Source organism: Opisthocomus hoazin, chromosome 2 (genome assembly GCF_030867145.1).
Source record: "Opisthocomus hoazin isolate bOpiHoa1 chromosome 2, bOpiHoa1.hap1, whole genome shotgun sequence".
Classification (NCBI taxonomy): domain Eukaryota; kingdom Metazoa; phylum Chordata; class Aves; order Opisthocomiformes; family Opisthocomidae; genus Opisthocomus; species Opisthocomus hoazin.
In genome coordinates, this window is record NC_134415.1 from 38281419 (window position 1) to 38299931 (window position 18513).

At 47.0% G+C, this 18513-nt stretch overlaps 1 protein-coding gene across 1 annotated transcript in view; it reads right to left on the reverse strand.

Moving 5' to 3' along the window:
• The window catches only part of ACSS1 (acyl-CoA synthetase short chain family member 1), a 39037-nt gene that overhangs the window by 11379 nt on the left and 9145 nt on the right, over window positions 1-18513 (reverse strand). The window contains exons 3-9 of the mRNA XM_075413231.1: window positions 12932-13131; window positions 11116-11291; window positions 8251-8403; window positions 6379-6526; window positions 5938-6075; window positions 5252-5344; window positions 601-713 (exon numbers count right to left, since the gene is read on the reverse strand). Of these exons, the coding sequence (XP_075269346.1) occupies window positions 601-713; window positions 5252-5344; window positions 5938-6075; window positions 6379-6526; window positions 8251-8403; window positions 11116-11291; window positions 12932-13131 (1021 nt within the window). The remainder of the gene's footprint in view (window positions 1-600; window positions 714-5251; window positions 5345-5937; window positions 6076-6378; window positions 6527-8250; window positions 8404-11115; window positions 11292-12931; window positions 13132-18513) is intronic.

The window sequence follows — 18513 nt, forward strand, 5'->3', positions numbered from 1 at the left end:
GACCCCTGCCTTCCACTTTCACTTTTATTAACTGCCACATTCAATTACCAAACTGTATATGGAGGAGATTACATGCTTTACTGTTTAACAGGGCACTGGAGCGCAGATGGGGATCGCTTGGCACAGCTTCACAGACCAGCACCAGTTTTCTCACAGGCACACACAGTTGCAGGGCCTCATGCCTTGCATTCTCCTTGGAAAACTCCACCAGTCCCTCTGGCTGCTCCAGTCTTGCCACATCACTGGATGTCGCATGCACTGCTCCAACTGTTCAGCTCCCTGGTTCCCAGGAGCTCTGTGACTTCTGATTGCTCTCATAAATGGAGGCAGCAGCTCTTAATCAGAAGCAGTGTAAGACCAAAAGGTGGTGTTGAAAATGCAAACACTTCCCTAGAGGTTTGCAGACAGCTTGCAATGCCCAGTTGTCAATCTGTATGGACATTTGAGAAATGCTCAATACATAAAGTGCTCATCTATCATATCATTTCAATGGAGGAACAAACATCCCTCCGGATCCTCTTACTCTGCCATCAGAAAGGCAACTAAGACAGAAACACACAGCAGCTTCTCTTTTGGGCACCCAGCACAGCCTCGACTCACATCCTCATCCATCAGCACAGGCACAATCCCAAAGAAGGGTCTCATCGCCATAGCCGGAACAATCTCAGCTTTCTCCTCTGAAGGCCGTGGGGCAATGCAGATACCACCAGTTTCTGGAAGAATAATGAAAAACAAAATATCTGGGGTCCATTTAATGCTACGTGAATGTGAATGCCAGCTCTTCTTAGTTAAAAAAGAGAATAGCAAAGCCACGTTGCAACTAAAAGCCACTGGGAAGAAACTATACAACATCAAGTAGCACAGCTACCTGAAAGCAGCACAGACCTGATAAACCAAGAACTCTTTCTGAATATAAGAAAGGCTTAAACACAGAAAAACATCTGGCCAGCCAGGATGACAACACTAAGGTCTGCAGTGTCTACAGGTCACACTGCAGTAGGTAGACAGCGGAGAGCTGCATGCAGGTCCCCCCTAGGTGAGCTTGGATTAAGAGCTACTTCTACTCTCTGTTGGCCCCATTCAGTGCTTGCTGCAAAAATCACTTGCCACTGTTTACAACAGTGACAAACCACAGAGTAGGGCCAAGCAGCTGCCTCAGGGGAAGAGCAGCTCACCAGGCCCCCAAGCATTGGGATCACTGATGTCTGGCTTAGCTCTTCAAACACTCAGAGGAGAGCAGTACACTGGCTACAGTGGCTGGCTTTGCACCAGAAGGCCTGTGGACCTTGCAGCGGCAGCCACAACGTGTGCATTGAAGAGCTTTTCCACAGTCCTGTCTGGAGCAAACCAATCGGGCACAGTGAAGACCCCATCGATTCAACCCACATGCTCTGTTCCCTACATCTGGCCCTAAGTTGGCTCACAGATAAATCCATTCCCCCAGCTACCAACCAGCAGCGAATGCAGGCAGCTCCAACACATACTTACACCCTTGCGGGTCCTTCTCACACTAACAGGGCTGCCTGGTGGCAGGGGCAGTACTCGCCAGCCCCATATCCTACCCCAGAAGTGATTTTACAGGAAGTATAAGCACATCAGGGGATTTATCTCCCTGTGCTGTTTTTACAGCTGTCTGAGGTTAGCATAAAAAGCACGTCAGGAGTCTGAATTACTGTTATTACAGAGTATGAGATTAACCCACCCCTTGCAGGCAAGTTGAGCTTATCTTCTGTTTGAAATTGAACCTTTTAATCATCCTTTTTAATTCCTCCTGGGATGAACATTAAATCAGATTCCAACTTTAGTCAGATCTTTTCTATTCTAAAACTAATTCAGAAACACAAGACAGAAACAAAAACAGCTCTATAAATAAAGGTATGTTCTGCCACTTTGAGAGTGCATTCCTCTGCTGGCTTTGCTGAGTTTATGAAAATTGAAACCAGGGGTTGGAAAGGCTGAATTTGACACTGAATTTGCATGCAGCTGCCCTGACGTAGCTATGAGGAAGGATCTCTGAAGAACCCTAAGCTTCAGACCTGCAGAACACAGTTTCACATGTGGCTTACCCATAAAATTATTTCACATTTCATTGATGGGCATGCATCCACTCCACATGTTTCTGTTTATTTTCAAAGGGTCACCTTGAATTTTTTCAGAAAAAGAAAAAAGCACCCCAGACACCTGCTGTTCTTTGCACAGACAAAATCTGCATCAGAGCAGGGAACCTGGTTAAACTGGTGGTTGCTCTTCCTAAGCCAGTACTCATTCTGAACACAGCACTGCAAGCCATGTTTCAACATGCATTTTGCCACATCCTACACATCCTGCAGCCAGCTGCACATAAGGCAGTGAAGTCACATTCCAGAAGCAACTGCATGGTGGCAGGGGTGCTTTAAAAATTATTTGCATGGGAAAGACCTATTTTAAACTGGTTTAAAAGTACCAATTTTAGCCACTGACAAATGATGGCTAGCAAGGCTTCTAGGATCTATTAAGCCCTTACAAAGTCTGTCTCAGAGGCAGAGCTGGCAGAAGAAAAGACATCTTTCTACATCACCTGTGCCCATGCTGTCATCGTAGTGCAAATCCACCCAGACTTTAAGCAAGGACAGCCGAGTCTGAGCAGGGAGGGGGATGCATTGCAACAGGCTCCCCTCTGCAGTGGGTAAATCACCTCTGGCACGCAGGGTGGAGCATGTACTCTCTGCCACCGTTGTCTTCGCCACTACAGATAGACTGGACTGACCACTTCAGGGGGAATCCATCTCAGAAACACCAGCCCAGTCTAAATCGCTGTAAGATGATGCCAACAACAAAAGCTTTCAGGGCCTATTCAGATATGTCTTTAAAAAACAGCTTTTGTTCACAGCTGCATGCAACAGCTGTACTTTTTTTACAAAACCAGTGACAAAAGTAAAAATACCTAGTGTCTCTTCTGCACTGGGAAGAACTACACACCGGAAACTCAAACACAGCTTTGATTCTATTACTGTCAATCACAGCACAGCACTACCTAATATTTTAACAGCAAGAGCCATAGGAATTTTCTGTCTTTCTCATCTGCACATACCACACTACTTAAATTGCTTCTCATAATTGTTGCCTCACTCATTTGCTCATCCAGAGACTTTCAAGTGGATTCTTAAATCACCATTTGCTGATCTTTACGCCTACCATCCTCTATTAGCTGGCAACAGGTTGCTGCTTCTCAGAGCAACATACCGTAGAGGACAATGCATACGACAGTACAATTAACAAGCTATACTGAAATTGTCCACAAGAGGTGAGACTGCAGGACCAGAACCAGCATCCGTCAGACTGTTTCTATGATCTCTTTCCACACTCCCTTTATATTCAAATGGCGTATATAATGCTTCCAAGATTAATTTGGCTTCCTCTTCACTGGAAGCATCCACTGTAGAGAAACATTGATTCTACTTTCTAAGAAAATCGATGTAATGAATATTCATCATTATATTGTGCTTCCAGCAGCTGGTAACTGTTTACTTGCAAAACCATGCCTGATTCAAGGTAAGATCCAGCACTTGGCACTTGCAGACTGTCCAGCAAACATTCTTTAACCTCTCACCTGACAGCTGGTGCTCCAAAAACCCAGGAGAAATACCATTTAATACAAGATCTAAACCTGTACTTTAGAGGAAATAGGAGACTTGGCACTGAGAATGGGCACTGCATACACCAGTTAACCGAAGATAAACAAACAAAAAAACGTTAGGGCAAAAAAAGATTCTTCGCAACTCCGTCTTTGTACAGTAATCAACTGCTTCTCCATGGTGTTTTATTTCAGAGCAGTGAGGATGAAAGCACACAGCACCTAGCCAGTCAGCTTTCCTTCTGCTCAGCATGTGAGAACCCAGACGGTTTAAGAGATCAGTAATTGAAGTGGACAGTTGTTAACACTACTACTCTGAATTCTGAGGTTGTTTTATTTCAAATCTGAAAATAAAAAGAGTCTGCAAGTCTGGTCTGGATTAAACAGAACGTGGTTGTGTGCCAGAAGTTAATTCATTACATTGAGATGGGCCACAGGGATTCCTGAAGAGACAGCCTGCTAGCAGGAACAAGGATGAAATCAGGAGCAGCTTGACTGGAAAGGGAATCAATATTCTGCCCAATGGCAGCTAGAAATTTAATAGTAGGGACGGGGTTTTTTTTCAGCAGAGGCAGAATGCCAGCAGCTGTGCTGCATCCTTGAAGTCCCTGGCTCCATGGAAAACTGTGTGGTTCATGAGTTCAGAGGGACATATTTGCAAGACACCTGTAACAACTCTTGAATGTTGGTGCCCAGAAAAAAGGGCCGGGTGCTGAGGTGGCTGGGAAGGAGCTGCAGGACTCCTTCAAGCACAGGGCCCCACCAGGCAGCACAGCCCCAGCCAGAATGCAGCACAGTGGCCGCTCTCTGCTGCTGCCCAGGGAGGGCAGGAGGCAGGGACCAGCACTGCCCCAACCGGACAGGGATCTGTGAGAGCCAGTCACTATGTCCAGCAGGTTGTAAACAGACAACATGCCTTCACTGATGCACGCAGCTGGGCCAGGCACGCTGCCAAAACAGAACTGCAGTTCTTTTTGAGGTATCAAAGGTCCAGGGCCAAAGCAACTACAGCATACTACTCCACTGCAGGGAGAAGCTGCTCCCAGGTGGGTGACAACTGCCATCCCCTACCCACCTGATGCACAGGCAGCAAGCCTCCACTCACTCCTTTCCAATCCACCACAGCAGTTGCACTAGGTCCCTCTGACTACACAGCTTAGTTTTCCATCCTCCTCTGACCGTTCCCAGGAAGGGAAACAAAGCACGCCCAAGTACAGATTGTGGCTATATGGTGCTGTAAATGCCCTTTCATGATAAGACCGTATCAAGGTCAGTACAGCTGGATAAATAATTGAAAAGCAGGTTTCCAATTCAAGCTGCCTGCTCCCAGCTTTGCCCAGAAATTAAGTCTCTGCCTCTTGTTTCTAGAACCAAATGAGATTTTCCAGCATTCAAAATATCAAAGAACATTTAGAGTGGAAAATGAAAAAAAACAAACACCACTGCCATTGCTTTTCCATGCCATTATATTGCTATTATGTGCTGAAACTCCCCAGCGACTTCCAAAAGCTGATCAAAATGCCAGGAGGGTTTTTTTGACAGACTCATCGAATTGAATTGAAATGTATTAATCCTCCTCTACCCAACAGCAACCTGTCAATGGTCAGGACCCTCCACTCTCCCCGAGGATGCCTTTACCTGTCTGCCACCACGTGTCCACGAGAGTGCAGCGCCCTTCTCCCACCACATGGTAGAACCACTGCCAAGCTTCGTGGTTGATGGGCTCTCCCACTAGACCAAAATAAGGAAGGAAGGAAGGAATAAGGAAAGGAAGCAGCCTGAGACTCTGGAGGTTGCAGACAGTTCATTCTCCTTTTTGGTGCACAACACACTGAATGCATATTTAAAAGCAAAATGCTTACAGCATATTCACTGGGATGTGCAAAGGACTGCAATGCACTCATGTAACTGAGGACTGAGTTTTCCCAGAAAGACAAAAAGGCAAGCAATAAATATCACTGGAAGTAACTAACCAATGCAGGTCGTGTATAAGAACCTCTAGAATCCTAAATAATGCAGGAAAATGCTCATTGGGTCACCTAAGTCAGTAAAATTCAAAGTGATGTCATTGAATAAATCTTTCTAGCAAAGAACGCCATCCTGCAAAATAAGCTAGGAAACAGGCAGTCACACTAAGGTTCAATGGCCCCAACTTCAGTTTGTTTCTCCTTCTGCGAAGAAAATATCTGAAAAGCCAGACAGGGAGCCTGCTTTATTATCTGTTTTTAACCACATCCCATCTGGTCAGCCGAACTCCTCTGGTACCTTCATTTCACCAGCTAAAACCCTTTGTCTTTTTCAGAGGAAGACTTCATGCCCCTTACCTGATCCCAAGGTTTTCAAGGAAGATCGGTCATATTTCTTCACCCACTCTTCTCCATAATTCAGCAGCAAGCGTATAGCTGTAGGTGCTCCATAAAACTGATTAATTTTCAACCTTTGTACCACTTCCCAGTAACGACCTGCAAGATCACAAACAAGCTTTTTATCTGTCTAGCACACTGACATACTGCCACAAATGCTCAGCAGGAAGGTTAACAGCCAAAGCTAAAGCTGTGATTACTGTTGAGTACTGAGCAAAACCAATGGCAACTCTTTTTTTGGGTTTCACCCTGGATGCACAGATGTTCCCAGATGTTGTAGACACATGTTCTGAAGAAATGGAGCTTACCTCCCCTGAGCAGGCAAGTCGCACCGGACAGGTTTCTAAATCTCCTTTGTCACACTGCCATGTCTAGCCAAACCTTTGCCCACCACTTCCTCACCTGGATCGGGGTACACTGGAGTGCTTTCAAACAGGACAGAGGTGGCTCCATTGCAGAGTGGTCCATACACAACATAGCTATGTCCCGTGATCCAGCCAATGTCAGCCACACAGCCAAAAACATCGCCTTGCTGGTAGTCAAATACATACTGCAAAGATAAATGTAAGGCCAGCTGACTTTCTGCTGGCAGGAGCAAAGAGCTTAAAGGTAAGGTGCTGGACTGGATACATCCAAGCAGGAGCAAGGGAGCGCACAGGGCGAGTGGAGCCAGGCACGTAGGACACACCAACACAAAGGCCAGTCCAAGGTGAAGCAAGTCAGAGGGACCAGCACCAGGGCTTCCAATCTCCTGATCGCTTTTGCAAACATACAGGGAGCATGGCTGTACCAGGAGCTGCTCAGACTGGAGCAACAAAGCTACAACCAAAGCCCTGGATACCTAAGGTTGCCTACTCCAGTATACCCACGTGCAAGAGCTGACCCTGAACCCCAGGGAAGCCGCAGGCCTCGGAGGCTCAGACCCCTCACCAATATAAACAGGTTTCCATGAGAAAGCTGGAGAAACTGATACATGCCCAGGAAACATTTTCTGAAAAACATTCTTAGCTGCTCAGCTTCTCTATCGGTGTATTGTTTTTCAGATGCTCCCCTCTCCCTGCTCATCAAATTCAAGATAAAGGTCTTGGAGAACTCGTTATCTTGTCCTGGTTATGGAAAATGCTTCCCACTGTAAATCTAACTCCTCAACCGTATGGTGAAGAGATCCTGACTCATAAGGCAGAGTCAGCTTTATGTTTTAAATGAAAGGAAGTGGATCAGAACTAAAAAAAACAACCCTTGAGCGTATGACAAAGTGTCACACATGAGTGTGCAAAGACCACAAAGGCCACACAGGTCAGCGGATCCCTCTACCTAGCAGAGCTAATCTCACCTCACCTTTGCAAATGCATTTCCCTGTCAGGCCCTGAAGTACCTCTAAAGGGACCACAGTTGCACCCAGTGCCTCCCTACGTATCTGCACCAGGGTGCAGGATCTACCTTCTGGACTAAAAAAGAGATGCCTTGGCAATTACACTGCCACTTAGAAAAGCTGATGTAACAAATACCCTTCATGCAGAGAAATCTGACCCTCACACATTCAAATCTTCTAAAAATTCAACTGCGTCAGCCTGAAGAAAGAAAACCTCTGCCTGAATTGCGTGTGATTACAAACAGGGTGATACCGCTAAAGCCAGATGGAGATCTTTCACTGCAATCCTCTCCACATTTCACTGTTACCTTCCCATATGCAGAGCTCAGATCAGCAGCTTCAAGAAGCAGTACCTTTTTTTATTCTCATGAGAAAGGGGTTTAAACCATTTAGCCTAGATCACATAAAAAAGCAGCAAAAAGGTGCAACCACAGAGCATGAACGTAATATTTGATCTGCAGACAAGAAGTGCTAAGCAAAGAGGTTGTTTTAAGAGTCCTGATCCTCTCTGAAATTAAAAAGGCCTGCATCCCACTGCAGAATACTACAGAAATATCCACATTACCAATGCCAGTAAGATACTTACCAGAATCTCCTCAGCTGCATCACTTTAATGTCCGCAACTTTTGGCCTGCAACACTAGCACATTTTAAATGCAAAAGTAGCAGCACTGCAGTTTCCTTGCTTTCATAACTCTAGGCTCTGGTTTCCATAGTATTGTATTCCCCAGGAATAAATCCTGAAGGTTAATTACATGTTCTCAGACATTTTTCAGTTTGTTTACACCCAGCAACCCAATCGGACAGCGAACACAGAACACAGCAACCCCCACCTCAGTCCAAGTCCCTCTCAGTACTGTCAGAAGGTAAGTGAACCTTTTCCTAAGCATGCAGTTGAGTTACCTTGTGCGTGACTGCAGCATACAGCAGGTATCCAGCCTGGGTGTGAACGATTCCTTTGGGTTTCCCAGTGCTCCCCGAAGTATACAGCATGAAAAGGGTATCTTCGCTGTCCATGCTCTCTGGAGTGCATACAGAAGCTGCCTTGGCCATCTCCTAAGGCAAAAAAAGGTGGTAATGAAGACTTTGGCTATACAGAGCCAACCAATACTCCATCTGTAAGCGTGTCAGCAGTGTCCAGGGACAAGAACCACCATTGCTCCTGCCCCCTCATAAAGTCCATGAAGGTATCATTGGTTATATGTGCTTACACAGTGGTAAGGATCCCATGGACATATAGCACCCAGCCTGTCCACCAATACCTCTGCTGGGTGCAGAAGTCAAGGGGAATTGACCAGACTAAATAATGTTTCAGGAGAAAAATGGAAGGTCATAGCTTACATTTCAAGCCTTTGCAAGCTGCTGGTAAAGAACCAAAGTGTGACTGCAAACATGAATCACACTTGGCAGCAGCAGCAAGGCTGACTGGATACTGTTTAGGACCTTCCTTTTCCTTATAAAACTGCAGTGCTTACAGTTAAACTGCGCGTTCATCTCCTTTCTCTGGCGCCAGCAGTGAATGACTATCCTGTCCATTTGATCCTCAAATTCTAATTGCTTCTACCCATGAGAAGAAGAGTGCTTTTCTCTCCTCATACTCCACTGTTTGGCCGGGTGGGTGAGATCCTCTCCTCACCACTAAGGTCAGAACCACGGAAGGGAAGGAGGCAATGTTCTACTAAGTCAGAGCAAACTTTTGGCCCAGCTTGTGTCCCCAGTCCAGCAGAGAAAGGGGAAATAATGTGCTTTGAAAGAGATGCTTGTGGTCACTGCACCTTGTAGCAGCAGAGGGCTTGTCTGCCCGGACTGTAGGTTTTTCAGGAAGAGGTGGAACATTTTTCTTACGTGTGTACAAACTTGCAATAATCACTGTGTGTTCCAGATGCTCAACATATGGCTGTAAAAAAAGCAAAGCTGGCTTGCTTCTCTCGAGCTCTGTACTGTCCTAGATGAATAATGATTCACACAAGGGTTATTAGGCGGCTTTTTGAGGGGATTTCTAGGCACTGCCTTTTTACAACTATATACTGTAAACATGCTATATTTACAAGTGAACACTACCAACAGCAGGTCCAACCATTTATAAATGTCTGGCAAACAAAGCTTAGTAAAATACGAAGAACTGATAGGGTCAGATGTAATTCTTTGCCTCTGAGTTACAGCCCTCCTGCCCACCTCAGGTATTTATTGTGACATTTCAGCACTGCCAATGCTGGTTGACTTGCCAGTTTCTGAAGCTAAGATGGAGTTTTCATATGCTCCAATACAACATGGGCTTAAATTTTGCAGTAAGCCATAGCAAAAGAGCTGGAAAGAACAACTGCCATAAATATCAGTCATGACAGAGTTAACAGCATTAATGGTTTAATTCTTGTTATGTTTCAGACCCTACAATTGACAATGGGCTGAACTCAGCTTCTGGATCACCAAAGCGCCTCAGGCTGTTTGCAAACTAAGGAAAATCATCAGAATGTGCTTTGTGGAGTAAGAAGGAGTAAGATAATTTCCGAATAAAAGCTGCCTTCTCTGTTTAACTTACCTTAGTAGTTGCTCCTATCTCATGTGACCAGCATAGGGACTCCTGCGTAATTATATTGGCTGCAGACAGGCGATTTCCAGGCATTATGGCAATGAGGACTTTCTGTTTACTGCTGCCGGCAAACTGATAAAACTACTTCTCCATTAGGCTGCAGTCCCTTGTGTACTAGCTAAACACATTGAAATGACTGCTGTTTTCTTCCCCAGGAAGCACAGGTTCTAAGTATTCCCCAGCCATCACTGTGCTCTCATCAAGGGGTAATCACAACACTGTCCATAGGCTATATTAAGTCTCTCCAGGACTTGATTATTTCTGCACTGCCTTTCAACAGTGTCCAGTCTATGAGTGCATATGACAAAGCAGAACAGAGTGTCTGAACACAGAATAACAAAAATGGCAAAGGTATCAGTGCACTCTGGGTCTCAGGAAACGCTTGTTCCTTAAATCTCAGCACTGTTTGCAAGACTATTGAAATGGAGCAGCATACCCCCTGCCCATGCTGAGTTGAATCAGACATAGATTGAGCTGCTTCGACTCACAATCCCAGCAGACTGTAAATACAGACAATCCATTTGAGGATGAAGACCGTATGTCATAAGTGGCACCTTCTTTTTGCCTGCAGAAGTCAGGTCCAAAAGGCACAGATGGAGAGAGAGATGATCTAGTCAACCCTCAGATCTAAAAGGAGTTATCCAGAGTGCGAGTGGGTGTCTACAGAGTTAGGTGACTGCAGGAACGTACAGATGCTGTCACTGCAACAAGCTGTATCCATGAGCCCACCAGCCTACTGTGGCAGCACGGGAGGAGCAGCACACACTGAAAACCTGCTCCAGAAGCAGTGTAAAGGCCAGTCACTGCTGGCAGGTCTGGTGCGGCTACACTAGAGTACAGAGCCGCAGTGCAGCAGCTGCTTCATAGGCTTTTAGCTCAGCACCCATATGCAAGGAAAGTACAGAGACTGCCTGATCTTCCTGGGCTACCGATTCCCAGTGTAGCCTACAGCGGATCAAAGACCAAAGCCAAATACCAGAGTGTGGATGATCTACACATTCAGTAAGACACTCACACATCTGTTCTGGACAGCCCTGCATCAGGTCTCTCAGAGATGTCTGTGTTAGCTGGTCCCTACATTTATTAGTGCGCTGCTTTTCTCTCCCCCAGTGCAGTAAACATCACATACTTCAAGAAACAGCAAGGGAAACAGGCAAGGTTTACCAACACCAACATACTTCCTCGAGGGGAATATCACGGTCGCCCATCTGGACTTTGTTATCTGTCCTCTGAGCCACAAAGACGTGTTTGATGCTTGGACAGTTCTTCACAGCTTCATCCACAGTCGATTTCAGCTCTACAGTTCGGCCTCCCCTGACTCCCTGGTTGTAGGTGATAACTGCTTTGCATCCAGCTAAAAAGAGAAAGAATTAGCAGACATACCAGACTGCTTTCTGACATATGCACCCTGCTTTCACTGCTTTTGGGGAGGATGTATAGTACAACATGTGTGACAAATACTCAGAACTTCTATCAATCAAAAACAGTCAGTGTCACTGACAAAAACACTTTAAAACCTGAGACCCACAGACATTAGGGGTAGCAGGGACCGCCAGAGGTTATCTAGTCCACTTCCTCCACCCCAAAGCAGGGTCCATCCCAGCTAAATAATTTCTGACAGCTGTCAGTCTCATCTTCCTAAAACACTTCAGCGGCAGCTATTCTCCCCCTCCCCACCAGTCCACTCCAACACCTACCACAAATATGATAAAGTCTTTCCCAAAGCCTAGTCCATGCATCACTCACTGGAGCACTGGAACAGGCTGCCCGGGGAGGCTGTGGAGTCTCCTTCTCTGGAGATATTCAAGACCCGCCTGGACAAGCTCCTGTGCAGCCTGCTGCAGGTGACCCTGCTTCGGCAGGGGGGTTGGACTAGATGACCCACAGAGGTCCCTTCCAACCCCTACCATTCTGTGATTCTGTGAATTCCTGCCTTGCAAAGCTGGCATGCAGAACAGTCTCCTCCCGGTTATCTGTGTTATAGTGAATACTGCTGCTCTACCCTAACAGCTTGCACACTGAAACCAGTGCAAGACTTCCTATGACCTCAGTGAAGCACCTTCTTCGCCCCTCTCTCATCCTCTCACTGGGACTGCATATAACTGTCCATTGCAAACTAAAGCGAACAGCACCAAACTCAGCAGCCTCTCGGAGGGGTTACCCTGCTCCGAGATATCTGCAGCCTTCTGAAACTCACCTGTACCTTGAGGGGAAACCTCCTGGAAGCCACAGGGCACAGCAGCACTCTGGCAGAGCACTACAAACTGTACCGCAGTACGTTAATTACAGAGCCGTGGCTGCAGAGAAATGGCTCTTTAGCTCATCATCTCCACACAAGCGGCCAAAAGTGAAGGATAACCAAAATGTGTACCTGCTCTCTACAGATTAACTCTACTAAAACAGAAAAAAAGCATGAAAATTGCTGCAAGACTTATTCCCTCACACTAGCCATAAAGAGACTTGTGCTAGGACATGAGCCCCTTGCTATTTTGTTCTGCTGGTATTTTTACCATTACTTCTTACCTAAACACGCTACAAGTGCATGGGGCTAAGCACAGCTCTGTCTGTTGGTACAACGGCTAACAGAGTGGGGGCAGGCTGCCAACACTTCCATTGCTATGCATAAATCACAGGATCACAATCTCGACTGCAAAATTAGCACTGTGCAGGAGCATCAAAGAAACACTGTGATTATACTGCGAAAGAACAAATCAGACCCCATTCCTGAGCTCTTGTTTTCCTTCCAGCTTCACTGTTGTCTGGCAGTAACCCAGTGCAGACTGAATGTTGAGCAATTTCTAAAGTATTTTACGGCCAGAGGGTACTGCATCTGCCGCTAAGGAAAAGGCCCTTCACAGTACTTTGCAAAGGAGAGCGAACCACCCCACCAGCTGAGAATGAACCTTTTCTTATTTCTACCTAGCAAACACAGAATTGGGAAATGCCTTGGAGCACTGTCTGGAGGGGTCTGTTCCCCATTCTGCATCTACTTACAGTCGATGATCCTCCCAGCTAAGGATTCCGCGCTGAATCCAGCGAAGACCACAGTGTGAACAGCACCAATCCTGGCACAAGCCAGCATGGCTGCCACAGACAAGGGAGACACGGACATATAGATGGCCACCTTGTCCCCTTTCTGTATCCCATATTTCTTCAAGGTGTTGGCAAGACGGCAAGTCAGATCCAGAAGTTCCCTGCGGCACAGAAGCAACACTGTCATGCGACCGCACAACCTGTTTTACATTGGGAAGCAAAAAAAAAGATGAACTTGAACCGAGCGAGGCATCACAATCACCTCTGGACCTTGTCATCTCAGCAGTATAGGGCACGACAGCTTTTGCATCTTAAAGAAGGGTGGCTTGGGGTGTGGTGAGAGCCAGACTGCTGCTGCCATTGGGGAGAGAAGAAAAGGGGGACAGAGAGCCGCGCTTGCTGCAGAAGTGCAAGCGACCGAGCCGCAGGCACTGCCCAGAGCTGCCAGCCTCTGGTGTGGGCAGAGCAGCCAGCAAGCCAGTGGCTGTCCTGCCACCTCCAGAAGTCAGTGTCCATTTTAGCCACCCTTGATGCCTTTTTTACCCACAAGGCTCAGTCAGAAGCTACTGAAAATACATGTGGCATAAACACAGAATGAAATGGAAGCCATTGTCCAAAGAGTCCCAGCACTGTTTATGTTGGGAACTGCTGGAAATGCTTCAAAACTAGTAGCTTCTCTTTAAATTGCAATTTAAATTCCTCCGCTGTCACTTCACCCTGCCATGCCGCAGAACACAACAGCCTCGCAGAACAGAGATACTGCTCTGAGTGGAACCGCAGCTGCTCTTGCATAGAGAAACTCGGGAACACGGAGAACAGGAACAAAGGCTCTTTTCACACGGCTTGCCTCTGCGACACGCTGACTTAATAGCAGAAACGTTCCTCTAAGGAAGGAAAAAGCAGTTTGTGGGCAAGGACTTGCACATACATTTATTCTGATGCCTGCATGGGGGATAACAGGATTGCAGGCATGCCTGGGACCAAGATGCTGTCATGAACTGAACAGCTCTGTGTGCCTGCAGTGGAAGGGCTTTAAGAAGAAGACAGACAACTGTGCCAAGCGAGGAGTGGTCCCATGCCAAGGAACGAGGTGAGCACCCCTTACTGGTGCCAGTCATCAGCTCAGAGGACAAGACCCGCCGAGACCATCAGGAACGAAAATTGTCCTCCGGGTTCAGGAATTCACTGAGTACTGAAGCCCAGAGGGGAGAGATCTTCTGCTCCCTAGAACAATCACCTGTCACCCGTGAACCCTCAGGGGTCTGTAAGCTATGCCACCAGGGACTTCAAAAGCTGTTAACGAACAAATGAATTCTGGGGGTCTGAATTCCATGCTGTAAAGCATGAATCTACCAATGTGTCTTTATCTCCCAGAACTGGCCATAGCTGTGAAAAAATAACATGAACAAAACCAATTTTCAGCTGCTGGCTAAGCTGCAAATAAAATGAAATGTTGTTTCTGGTCCATGAAAAATTGTTTCATCTCTTTTTTTAAACTAATGCAAGTTGGAAATAGGCAAAGCCCAAGTGCTCCACTTTGGAAATGTCATAACAAAACCATGGGCTAAGAATAACTTGGCATCTTACTTCTTTAGGATAAAACTCCATCTGCCCTGTGAGGGCAGTGAAGCAACACAGCCGTCGAGAAAGTATGAAGACAGATACAGTGATGGCTGGAGGGATACCACTTCCCTGCCATCTTCTGGAAGATAAGGAAAATGATCCTTGAATCCCAGCCACTGCACTTTACGTTATGTATTTTACAACTATTCCTGTAGCATCAAGTAAATAGACCACTCCTGAAGCACAGGAACTCAGAGGGGTAGCCAGGCATGCTCAGCGCCTGCTGTCTGGCAGTTGCTGGCAACAGCTGCCATCGCAGAGAGACCACAACCTTGCAGAGAGCAGACATGGAGTGGCTTTACCCTGGACCGAATTTCCTCCTAATCCCTCACACCTAGAGATCAGCCTAAACTCTGAAGCACAACATTCAATACCTCTTCCCAAGTGCTTCATTACTGTGTGTGTTCCTGCTATCTACATAAGCGCACAGTCTGTTAGAGGTATTATTTCGCTTACTTTTACTAATTTCATGAACTGAGCGAGTCCACGCAATAACCATAAACTCCCACCCAACGTTTGGTTTTGTGCCTTGTACTAAAAGGTCGCAGAATTCATCGGCCGCTGGATTAGAGAAAAATCTCAATGTGGATAAATATTAAAGAGGCAAAACGAAACTAAGCTGCTCAACTGCAGAGCACAGGAAGTGAAACAAGCCCCACACAGGCAGCTGTGAGAAAGCAAAATAAAAACCACTTATCCGCGATGGAAAATACCCAAGTGCTTTCAGAGCTGCAGCCTCTTTCTCTGGAACAGAAAGGCCAGCAGAGCTCTGGCTAGGGCGTCCTTTCTGAGCAACGCCGTGGTTCGCTTGCTTATTCAGGATTCAGTGACCATGACGGCAGAAGCTCTCGGTGTTTTGTTATGATTAACCCCAATTTAACGTTTGCTTAATGAGAGTGTGTGAGCAAGCTGACAGACAATAAGGACCAAGTCTTCACCCCCAGATCTATTCGCTTTGCTTTCTCTTGTGTGCTCAAAGGCCCAGATAGGAAGGCCTTGGAGGTCCCTTGGCGGTGCAGCACATGGGGTAACGGACACAAAGGCAAAGAGAAAGTGAGGCCAAGAACTCCAGCAAAGAAATCCACAAATCCCTGAGCATCAGGTGTGTCTTCTGGCTCCTGTAGAAGCAACCCAGGCTTCCCCTCCAGTTCAGGAAAGGGAGTTTGCAGAAATGCCATGCTGGGAATCCTCCCCTTGACTCCCTCACTCCTGCACACACATTTTGCTGTCTAACAGGCAGGCAATCAGTACAGGCCAGCAGGTTACATATTTCCCGTACTTAACCTAGACACATCCCGGGATGGAATGAGCACCCTGCAGGGTCACTGCCCTGCAGAACTGGGTGGGATAGACCTAAATGAACTGAGCAGGAGGAAACCATGGCTGCTACCCTCCCCACCTGCTACTGCTGCCAAGCTTGGCATTGGAATCTCTCCATCACACAAAGTTAAAAGACCCAAGAGCAATTCTGGCCTCTGGCCCAGCACTGCCCCACCCTTGGCACAGAAGCAATGCCATCGAACTCCGGCAGGCTGGGCACACGGAAGGATGTGCCTCCCATCCACAGCCAGGAGCTGTGTTGGAAGCGGGGCACATCTACCAAAAACATACACCAGATGCTGAACAGAGTTAGACACTGTCACCCTGGAGCCCATGAGACAGTGCAAAAGGAGTCATCTTCACTTAGTTTCTGTCTGCACTGAAACATGAGGTACAGAGGAAGGGTAGATGAAGCAGAGGCTTAGAGTGAAAACAGCTACTCTAGAAGAGCTCAGCTGTTGCCAGCGAAGGACAGAGGATGGCTAGAGGCTCAGAGCAGAGGTGCACTGCTTCTGCAAACCACAAGCAGAGGGAGAAGAGCAAAAGCCCAGGGGATGCTCACAGCGTTGCAGCCTGCCCGCACCCTAAAGGATTGCAGTGCAACTGCCCAAAGGGACAGCACGGAGCAGGGCACTACACTCAGCAGAGGCAGGCAGGACAATTGCCGAAGATGGACAAAGCCACAGGGCACACAGAGGGTCCCAGGACGCCCGGGGCGCGTCCCTGCATGCAAGCCAGGCAGACAACAGGAGGATCTCAGCAGAGCCACTGCAGGAGAATGAAACATGCTGCAAAGAAAGGAAGCGCCCAGCCCCTCTGAACAGAGACAGCCGAGAAACTGTAAAGTCAGTTCACGGCACAATGGTCTGCAGATCCCCTGCAGATCCCCTGCAGAATCAGATCGTAAGATCAGATCAAAAAATGCAGACAAGTCCAGACCATTCATTGTACCGCATGCATGAGGGTAGATAGCTGCTGAACACAGATTCCATGTGAATTTACCCATCCCAAGCCTGCACCTCCAAAATCAGCAGGAAGCACCGCCTTACCCCAATGACACTTCTGCTCATGGTGCAGGTGACACACTGGCAGGCTTTAAATGCCATGCACAAGAGCTCTCCTGCTGTGCCAGCAGGAAACGTGAGCAGGGAGAGGCTGGGTTGCACACAGATCCCCCCCTCCATGTTCGTAACCACCATCCCATCACAGAACTGCTCTTGGGTTTGCTCTCCTGACCTGCTGCCTGCTGATTTCCATCAGCTTTGGAGCAAGCCCTTCACATAGCTATTTCATGTCACGATCCGTCACGGAAAACCATCTCCTTTCAAGGACAGAGCAGTCTGACCCTGTTGTGTCCCTGAAGCCCTGTGACACAGAGCTGCCATGGCAAGCAATACACCACAGACTTTGTTCTGAGTTTGCAAGGTCTTGGGAACACAGCTTGTGATGCTCGGTCTGTCTGAGCTCTTCACGACCTACCTGCAGCTTTGTTTCACTTGGTTTAGCTGCAACAGCAATTCTTCTAATTGACCAGGTAACCATGGCTAATTTTTTTTTTTATGCTTCTTTATCTTTTTATGTTACCATCACGGGTTTACAACCCTAGCATAATGAGGTAGCATAAAGAAATACAGGCCTGGTATGATAAGAGGCCTTGAGAAGTGGAGGCACAGTACATGGCGTGAAGGAGAACAGGCGTGGGACAACAAGGGATGGAGCACAGGCTGGAACTGGTGGCCCCACAATGCAAACGACCAGTCAATGTGGACCCGACACTGGAAAGAAGTGGGGTCAGGGGTAACCAACAGGACCTCTTTCTTTCTTCTTCTGTAATAATTAGATCTTGACTAGTAGGATTAGAATGTTATGGGTTCAATTACACTAAGAATAAACTCTTGGCGCCCTCTCTATAACGTGTGCCTCCTCCTTTTTGCCCATAAACAAGACTTTGAACATTGACACTGCTCTTCGCTACAGACTCATCACCCTTTATGCAGGTAGCTCCTCGGCTATCACAGCGTCACTTCTAAGCACAAGACCTGCAAGGCTGTGCCCTCAGCAGAGCCAGCAGATCACTGTTCAGGCCAGTACTTCTGTTTAATCTAATAAACACAGCACTTCTCATCCTATCTTTACATCTCTATTCAGAAACTACCAGATGATATTCCTCGCAGATCCCTCCCCAGATACAGTGGTGCCTGTGTTTCCAAAACCCACCGCTCAGTGTCTGGAACAACGACTCCTGTAAAACCCATCACTGGCACGTGGCACTTCTCTGCAGCATTTTAGGGATGCCTGGCAGAAACATTTTTCCAAGAATTCTGATGCTATCTTTCGCCACCGCAAGACAGCCTGCAGCTTTCTAAACAAAGGATGCCAGTTCTTTTCACATCCAAAAAAAAAATCGCATCAAGACTTTCTTTGTGAAGCAGCCTTTTGCAAAGCATTTCTAGACATTTCCCTAATATAGTCAATGCTGCATATGGGCTTTGACAGTGACTGTTTAGGAGGTTCAGCACAAGCCATGCTCTCTGCCATCTCAGCACTACAGCTGGGTTGAGCATTTCTTGCAGTGACCTGTTCATTTCCTGGAAACATAG